We start from the raw sequence: 10,416 nt of genomic DNA, 5'->3' as shown, positions 1-10,416 counted from the left end.
ATATATATGTATGTATATGTGTGTGTATGTGTGTGTGTGCTTTATTATTCATAATTCGACTCGTCTAGGAAAATGAAACAACAAATGAATAAGTGTATAAAAACTATTTGAAAGAGACTTCATCCATGCTTAATCAAACTGGGACGGTGACTAATGTTAAATTCTTCACTGAAACTAATTGTCCTTTGGAAGAAAAGGCAGGACTCTGACTCTCTCTCTCTCTCTCTCTCTCTCTCTCTCTCTCACCCTAAGCTACAATTCGTCACCAACGGATGAGCTACGTCCTGTAGTTGTTTAAGAAGATAGATCACATTCTGGCATAAGGCCAGCTTAATCTTAATCTAACCAATAGCATCTGTCATTATTGTTTTAATTACTATAGTCCATTTGTTTTAGCGATGCATATTTGCACCGACTCGCGGCGGTGCCCTTTTAGCTCGGAAAAGTTTCCGGATCGCTGATTGGTTGGACAAGTTAATTCCAACCAATCAGCGATCCGGAAACTTTTCCGAGCTAAAAGGGCACCGCTGCGAGTCGGTGCAAATTTGCATCGCTAAAAGAAATGGACTATGGTCATCCTAAAAAAGGGAAAGGATATAGAGAAGTAATTAGTAAACTATAGACGAGAAAAAAAAAAATTGGAATATATTAGATAAACCATAAAGCTAGACATGTCAAACATCTCAACCGAAAATAATCTATCATAAATTCGAGCTACTGAAGTTCCACCGATTCAAACACCAGGTTAGGAACATCATTCCACAGCCTGGTTACGGATGGAATAAAACTTCTAGAATACTGTGTAGTATTGAATCTTATTCTGTAGAGAATAAGAAGCAATCAACTATATTCTTAAAATGGTTGTATTTTATAGTGAAATAACACCTCCCCCCCTTCAACAACAATAACCGTGATTTTTCACATAGGAATTTTCAAAATCAATGTATTTATTTTGTCTTTCCCGTTAATATCTAACTAATTATTTATTTCTAGGATTACAGTATATATTTTTCTTTCTAGTTACCATTTTTAGCCATTCGTTCATTTTAGCAATTTTTTACCAATTGTAATTTTTTTTTTTATTATAATTGGTATTGTATCTTCATGTTTTATAGATTTAATTCTTTCTTTCATTTGTCAGTAAATTACAGACTATAGTCATTTTTTTTAGCGAGGCCGATTTGCACTGACTCGCAGCGGTGCCCTTTTAGCTCGGAAAAGTTTCCTGATCGCTGATTGGTTAGAATTATCTTGTCCAACCAATCAGCGATCAGGAAACTTTTCCGAGCTAAAAAGCCACCGCTGCGAGTCGGTGCAAATCTGCCTCGCTAAAAAGAATTGACTATAGTTATTACGTATTTTTTTTATACCCTCCTCTTTTCCCCACATTAATTGTTAATTTGTTCTCATCATTTATTTATTTCCTTATTTCCTTTCCTCACTGGGCTATTTTTCCCTGTTGGAGCCTTTGGGCTTATAGCATCTAGCATTTCCAACTAGGATTGGAGCTTGGCTAGTAATAATAATAATAATAATAATAATAATAATAATAATAATAATAATAACAATAATAATAATAATAATAATAATAATAAAGTTTTTTTTTAACTTAATTTCTTTTCATTTTTGGTTCAAATCTTTCACGGCACTTACCTGCGCACACTGATATATATATATATATATATATATATAAATATATATATATATATATATATATATTAATAACAATAATAATAATAATAATAATAATAATAATAACAATAATAATAATAATAATAATAATAATAATATTAATAACAACAATAATAATAATAATAATAATAAAGCTGGTATATGGATCCACTGACAGGTAAACTATCATTATTTTCTTGACTGCCTCCTCCTCCCATTCCTTTTCCTTCTGTGCCTCTTCTTTAATATGGTCCCCAAAGTCGTGACTAAAGGCTCCTTGGGGCGTCCTTCACAAGGTAACATCTCCTACAGTCCTGTTCTTTTTTTTTTTCTTTCTTTCTTTTTGTCTCCTTTTCTCTGGCAGAAGAAGAAGTACAACAACAACAACAACAACAACAACAACAATAAAAAGAATAAGAAGAAGACGAACAAGAAAAAGAACAAGAATAAGAATAAGAACAAGGAGAAAAAGAAGAAGAAGAAGAAGGAGAAGAAAAAGAAGAAGAAGAAGAAGAACAACAACAACAACAACAACAAAATGAATAATAAGAAGAAGAACAAGAACAAGAACAAGAATAAGATCAAGAAGAAAAAAAAGAACAAGAACTAGAATAAGAAGAAGAAGAAGAAGAAAAAGAAGAAGAAGAAGAAGAAGAAGAACAACAACAACAACAACAACAACAAAATGAATAATAAGAACAAGAAAAAGAAGAAGAATAAGAATAAGAACAAGACGAAAAAGAAAAAGAAGAAGGAGAAGAAAAAGAAGAAGAAGAAGAAGAAGAAGAAGAAGAAGAAGAAGAAAAAGAAGAAGAATAAGAAGAATAAGAAGAAGAAGAACAAGAACAAGAATAAGATCAAGAAGAAGAAGAAGAAGAAGAAGAAGAAGAAGACGCTCCTTAAATGGCGTCTGACCCTTGTTGCGAAGGAAACTTCGTGACATAAAAAGAGTAAAAAAAAAAAAAAACAGGAATTTACGGGAACAGTAACTATCTACCTGTCCGTGTCTGAGAGCAACTAGAGCCCTTGCTGTCCGTGGCACTGTGACCTCTCTCTCTCTCTCTCTCTCTCTCTCTCTCTCTCTCTCTCTCAATTGAAGAAGATACCTCCTGAGGGGCAAGATGGTTTGCCTGACCAGGTGAGTTGTAGAAAGGCTTCTACTTATCTTCGCGTGAGGTTCTACAATCACTTTTGTCTACTTTTTGGGTACGTCTCTCTCTCTCTCTCTCTCTCTCTCTCTCTCTCTCTCTCACTGCGGTTTCTTAAATGTGCAAATGATTAGGTAATCATTCATACATATGCTATATACTTCATGATCATTTACTTTTGTATACTTTTTGGGTAACTCTCTCTCTCTCTCTCTCTCTCTCTCTCTCTCTCTCTCTCTCTCTTTCTCTCTCTCTGTGGTAATTTAAATGATTAGGTAATCATTCATACATATGCTATGTACTTCATGGTCATTATCTTTGTCGAATGCCTTTGCTATGAAAGTCATTAGCATAAATAATTTTACATTTTCCAAACAGTTCTCAAATATCTAAAGGAATCGAATTAATAATTTAGAGAAATGAAGATAATTTCCAATGATGCTTCAGGAGATGAAAATACATGTATTTCCATTGTTCAATTGTAGTAGTCGTTAAATTAATAATAATATTATGGCTGTAACATTTATCAACACAGGAGATCTAAAGGTAAAACAGAAGATTTAGTGTTTGCCTTTGGACTGGAGTAGTCTTGAAATAAGCAATCCTATGATTGTAGCAGCTGTCAACAGAGGAGATTTAATTGTAAAACGTAGAAGATTTAGTCTTTTCTATTTTTACTTTTTATCTTTGAAGAGAAGATTTATACGATATTGTGAATGAGGTCCTTGGGCTTATATCATCCTGGTTTTCCAACTAGGGTTGTAGCTTAGCAAGTAATAATGATAATGATAATAATAATAATAATAATAATAATAATAATAATAATAATAATAATAATAATAATAATAATAATATCGAAACTGCATCCTCATATATTGGTATAAAAGTATTGCATATACACATTTATATACGCAAACATAAATACACACATATACCTATGTTTACATATATATCAAAATGTATATGTTTTTTATGAATGGATAGATGGTATGTAGGGAAATATATATATATATATATATATATATACATATATATATATATATGTATATATATATATATATATGTATATATATACATATATATATATGTATATACAGTATATGTATATATATATATGTGTGTATATATAGATAATATATATAGATATATATACATATATATGTATATATATATGTATATGAATATATATAGATATATATACTATATATACTGTATTTACATATATATATGTATGTATATATATATATATATATATATATAGGTAGGTAGATAGTAAAAGGAGCAAAGGCACCAGCCACCCGTTAAGATACTACCATTAGAAAGTTATTTGGTCCTTTGACTAGCCAGATAATACTAGATTGGATCCCTTTCTGGTTACAGCTAATTTTTCCTTTGCCCACACATACACCGAATAGTCTGGCATATTTTCTACATATTCTCCTCTTTCCTCATACACCTGACAACACTAAGCTCGTGATATTGGGCATGCAGTTAATTCTAATAGCCAGGCCTTCTCCATTATGAGGCTCAATACTACACAGTATTCTAGAAGTTTTATTCCAGTTGTGACCAAGTTGTGGAATGATCTTCCTAATCGGGTAGTTGAATCAGTGAAACTTCAAAAGTTCAAACTTGCAGCGAATGTTTTTATATCAAACATGCTGACATAACTCTCTCTTTATAGTTTATATATGAAATGTCTATTTTAATTTGTTGCTGTTCTTAAGATATTTTATGTTAATCATTCATTATTTCTCTTATGGTTCATTTATTTATTTATTTCCTTTCCTCACTGGGCTATTTTTCCCTGTTGGAGCCCTTGGGCTTATAGCATTCAACTTCTCCAACTAAAGTTGTAATAAAACTAATAATAATAATAATAATAATATTAATAATAATAATAACATATGTATTTATTGATAGATAATACTGTGTATATATATATATATATATATATCTATATATATATATATGCATAAAATATATCTATATATATATATGCATAAAATATATCTATATATATATATATATATATATGTATATATATTCATATAGATATATATACATATATATATATAAATATATATATATATATACATATATATATGTGTGTGTGTGTGTGTGTGTGTATTTTAATGCCTATATATATATATATATATATATGCAGCCAATTCTCTTGATTACATATTGCATAATCTATCTGATTTTTTCAAAGATCCTTCTTCAAACGACCAAAAAAAACCTCTTCTTGGTATTGTGTTCCAGAGCCATGTACAGCATCCAATCATCTTAAGACGAACATCTCCCACCTACACTATCCAACACATCATCATTTTACAGCATCCCTATCTTCAGGTGTCTTAACTACCATTGCCAAACCATTGTATACCCCTTCCCTCCCCCCCCCTCTCTCTCTCTCTCTCCTCTATTCATTTTACAACCATGTCCATTAAATAGTAATGGGCCTTTAGTATTGACTCTCCCCCCTTCTCCCTCTCTACCTCCCTCTCTCTTCCTCCCTCTCTCTTCTTCCTCTCTCCCTTTCGTGCTTCTCGACGTGCCCCCTTCTCTTCAGGCTGTCCTGGTTCCTTCTCCTTCGGAGATATATAAAGAAGAGGATCAGCTTCCGAAGACATCAGTTTCGCAGATCGTCGACTGCCAACATGAAGTTCGTAAGTGGGCCCCACCGAGCTTTGGTCTTACTTATACTTTTATACTTACATTCAGGATGGTTCTAAAGTGTTTTGGCTGTGTGGGAGATATACATTTATTCATAAGTAACCTACATACTTCAAGATATTTTACTTATACTTTTGTGTGGGGATCTACACTTATTCATAAGTAACATATATACTTCAAGATATTTTACTTACACTTTTGTGTGGGGATATACACTCATTCATAAGTAACATATACACTTTAAGATATTTTACTAACACTTTTGCCACTTTACTTAACATTCAAGTATTGGGACTTAAGTACACTTAGAAATGTTGTCATATCTCCCTACTTTAGAATATTACTTTTTCACTTCAGATTCCGTGTTATGATATTGTAATTTCAAAATCTATTTATGATTGTACTTTAAAATGTTTCTACTTTTACAAACTAGCACCACGATAATACATTTTAATGTTCATCATCTTTAATTCATTCTACGGTGATTAAACTCTCATTAGTATTGTTACTTCAGTAAAGTAAAACACACACATACAAACACACGCATACAGACACAAATACACACACATATATTGTTGTAAATTCTAGAAACCCAGATATATATATATATCTATATCTATATATATATATATATATATATATATATATATATATATGATAAGAACATCTATATGTGAACGTGTGCATGCGTGCGTGCGTTCATTGCTTTTTAACCTCGATATTTATACCTTTGTTAATAAATATATTTCCCAACCCAAAATTAATTAATTGGGAATATTTCCAAACTAAAGAAATTTTCATCAAACTTTTGATTAATTAACTTTATCTTTACTTTATCGTTATTATAGCTTATCATTATTATATAAATGATCAAAATACATTACTCAGATTTACTCTGATTGCTATAAACTTTTTCTTCTAAGATTTGTATAAATTCTTCTTTTTGTTTCAAAGGTAAATCGAAGCAACAACTAACTGGCACTTACCTCTTCTTCTTCTTCTTCTTCTTCTTCTTTTTATTCTTCTTCTTCTTCTTCTTCTTCTTCTTCCTCTATTTCTTCATCCTCTTCTTCTCCTTCCTCTTCTTCTACTTTTTCTTCTTCTTCTTCTGCTTCTTCTTCTTCTTTTCTTCTTTTTCTTCTTCTGTTTCTTCTTCTTCTTTTTATTATTATTATCATTAATATTCTTATTCTTCTGTTTCTTCTCCTTCTTCTTCTTCTTCATTTTCTTCTTCTTCCTCTTCTTATTCTTCTGCTGCTTCTACTTCTGCTGCTTCTTCTTCATCTTCTTTTTCTTCTTCTTCTTCTTCTTCTGTTTCCTTTTTTTTTTCTTCTTCTATTGCTTATTCTCCTTCTTCTTCTTCTTTCTTCTTCTTCTCCTCCTCATCTTCTTCTTCCTCTTCTTATTCTTCTCCTCCTCCTTCTTCTTCTCCTCCTCCTCCTCCCTCTCCTTCTCCTCCTCCTCCTCCTTTTTCTTCTTCCTCATCACCTTCTTCTTTCGTTAAACAGATCGCCGCCTTCTTCTGCCTCGTAGCCGTGGCTGCTGCTGCCCCCCAGCAGGAGGTCGCCGTCCTCCGGGACGAAAGAGTCGACCAAGGGGACGGCAACTTCAACTACGCCTTCGCCGCCGACAACGGCATCGAGATGGAAGTCGTAGGAACTCCAGGAGCCGAAGGAGCTGTCAGCATGCGCGGTTTCTATGTGTGAGTATCCTGGCTTGCGCCTTTTTTGCGTTCATAAAAAAGGGTTTTTTTTTTCTTTTTTTCTCTGACTTTCTTTTTCTTTTTTTGAGTTTTCATAGGTTGTATATAAAAGCTTTATCTTAATGTAGTTACTGTTCTTAAATTATTTTATTTCACTTTTTTTTTCTCTTATTTCTCTTGTTTTTTTTTTTTTTTTTTTTTTTTTTTTTTTTTTTTTTTTACTTTTTTATTCCTTTTCCTCTTCATTTTTTTTTTTTGGAGTTTTCATAGTTTGTAAATAAAAGGTCTATCTTAATGTAGTTACTGCTCTTAAATTATTTCATTTCAATAGTTATTTTCTTTTTTTTTTTTGAGTTTTTATAGTTTATATAGGATAGATCTATATTAATGTAGTTACTGTTCTTAAATTATTTTATTTCAATTGTTCATTACTTCTCTTATAGTTTATTTATTTCCTTGTTTCACTTCCTCACTGCGCTGTTTTTTCCTGTTGGAGCCCTTGGGCTTATAGCATCCAATATAGCATCCTGCTTTTTTCAATCAGGGTTGTAGCTTAACTAGCAATAATAATAATAATAATAATAATAATAATAATAATGTTCTTAAATTATTTGATTTCAATCGTTCATTACTTCTCTTATAGTTTATTTATTTCCTTGTTTCCGTTCCTCACTCGGCTACTTTTCCCTCTTGTAGCCCTTGGGCTTATAGCATCCATTATAGCATCCTGCTTTTTTCAATCAGGGTTGTAGTTTAGCTAGCAATAATAATAATAATAATAATAATAATAATAATAATAATAATAATAAATATAGCACCCAATAATCTTGAAGCTCCTCTTATTGCATTAAATACATTAGATAATCTTTGGGTCATTCCTGGCGCCAAACTAATTGACTATTTTCGTCCGCAGCCTCCCTCTCGCCGACGGAGGATTCGCCCGCATTGAGTTCATCGCTGACGAGAACGGTTTCCAGCCAACTGGTGATATCCTTCCCAAATAAGTCCTTTCTCCAAGGCGTTTTCCAGCTGCCCTCCTAAACTACCTGAACGAACACGCGAGCGAAACCTCTCCTTCATGACCACGACTCGGAAGAAGAATGACACGAAGAGCAATGCCGCCTGGCGGCGATGACTCGAACTACACGAACCTCAAACACATTGTTGATTCTCTCATTTTTGTATATTCTCATCTGTACAAATTTTCTCTATCAATTTACACTGATCTTTTCAAGTACATGTAGACCATGTAAGAAATTGCAATAAAGATGTTACGCCATTCATATGCGTTTTGTTTTCTGGAATAACTATATATATGATAGAAGGAAACATATTTGGAACTCCTTCCTTACTTCTGTGTTCCATAAGCATTTACCATATATATATATATATATATATATATATACATACATAAAACAACAACAAATACAACAGAGTCTAGTCCACTGCAGGACAGAGGCCTCGGGCATTTCAATTCATGTCTGGGGTTTGGCCAGTTTTCATCACCACTCTGGCCAGTACTTATTGGTGATGGTGGGAGACTTTAGTCTGATCGCTCATGGCAAACCAACCTAGTATGGGTGACCCTAACTAGTACAGCTTTGCTGATCAAGGTGAAATGCTAAGCCTTTCACTACGTTAAGGGATCCCCATTCAGAAAGGAATGTACCGTATGTCTATCTATCTATGTACATATAAAGATGTATATATACATATACTGTATATATATATATATATATATATATATATATATATATATATGTGTGTGTGTATATATACATATACTGTGTATGTATATATACATATACTGTGTATGTATATATACATATACTGTATATAAATATATATATATATATATATATATATATATATATATATACATATATATATATATATATATATATATATATATATATATATGTGTGTGTGTGTATGTGTGTGTGTGTGTGTTTCTGTTTGTGTATGTACTCGTATTCCAGCTCATGCACGAAAGTGTGTGTGTGTGTGTATGCATGTGTGTCTGTGTGTGTAGTCGTTTTCTTACTCATACACGAAATAAACAATAAGAAAGACGATGGCATAAGAATCAAGGGCTTAACCTATAATAAACGTTAGACATCTCTTCCCTTTAAAAAAAGAAAGAAGGCCATGAGTTTAGGCTGTGAACATATCAGATCGGAGGGCCTTTAGTATGCCTTATATAGAACATAAAAATCTAATATTAGACCTATATATTCATTAATAATGTCTCAGGCAACAGTTCTGATGATTTTCAAGTTCTCACATTGAACTTATCTTGGCAATCACCGTTTTAGAGGGTATATCGAAAACTTCATAATTAAGAACAAAAAAAAAAAAAAAAAAAAAAAAGTATATAAAAATTTTTGTAATTACAAAAAAGAGGGTATATGGAGAATTTCGTAATTACAAAAAAAGAAGAAGAAAAGAAGGAAGGCTATACGTGACAGGAAAAGAAAAGTAAGAAGAGATTGCCTTGATTGATTTAGAGATCTCTAACTTCCTCTCACTGACGCCGATTTAATTTATTATAAATAAAAATCAAAAATAATATTAAATTTAAAACCATAAAAGCGAAAATGTCCTTATTATACTTACATAGCCTTTAGAACACCAGCTTCAAAAATAAATCTAAGAATACCACTAGCATTGTACAACATATCATGTCCAAGAATCTTGGCGAGGATGAACCTGTCATCCTCACTTCGAGCCTCTATGCCAAAACCTGGTAGTAGAGGGTACGAAATAGTTGATATCATTCAATAAATAGCAATTTTGTGAGATTTGGAAATTCAACGTTTTTGTAATTGGATAATAATGATGATAATAGTTATATTATTATAATTATCATTATTATTATTATTATTATTATTATTATTATTATTATTATTATTATTATTATTATTATTATTATTATTATAAAAATAACAATAGCAATATCTATAATTTATCAGATAATAAAAATAATAATAATAATAATAATAATAATAATAATAATAATAATAATAATAATAATAATAATAATATCCATCTAATTCTGATTGAACAATAGCGATATTTGATAGATCTAAATTTACGGAATTGGTAGAATTTAGAATTTTGAAAACTGCTAAATAATTTTTAGTAAAAATTTTCGAAGAATTCATAATAACTAATATATCATTATATTGATGAGTTAGACAAGCAACTTCAACCAAA

General features: G+C 31.3%; 1 protein-coding gene across 1 annotated transcript; it reads left to right on the top strand.

Annotated features, from left to right (window-relative positions):
* The first annotated feature begins 5,389 nt into the window (after positions 1-5,389).
* Positions 5,390-8,483, top strand: LOC137628833 (cuticle protein AMP4-like). The gene is made up of 3 exons (XM_068360076.1): positions 5,390-5,491; positions 7,007-7,200; positions 8,114-8,483. Exons 1-3 carry the CDS (start codon positions 5,483-5,485, stop codon positions 8,202-8,204), a joined length of 294 nt encoding a protein of 97 aa, XP_068216177.1. The 5' UTR covers positions 5,390-5,482; the 3' UTR covers positions 8,205-8,483.
* The last annotated feature ends 1,933 nt before the right edge of the window (positions 8,484-10,416 follow it).

This window comes from Palaemon carinicauda, chromosome 36, assembly GCF_036898095.1.
Source record: "Palaemon carinicauda isolate YSFRI2023 chromosome 36, ASM3689809v2, whole genome shotgun sequence".
NCBI classification, from domain to species: Eukaryota; Metazoa; Arthropoda; class Malacostraca; order Decapoda; family Palaemonidae; genus Palaemon; species Palaemon carinicauda.
This window is presented reverse-complemented; position numbering and strand designations above follow the sequence as displayed.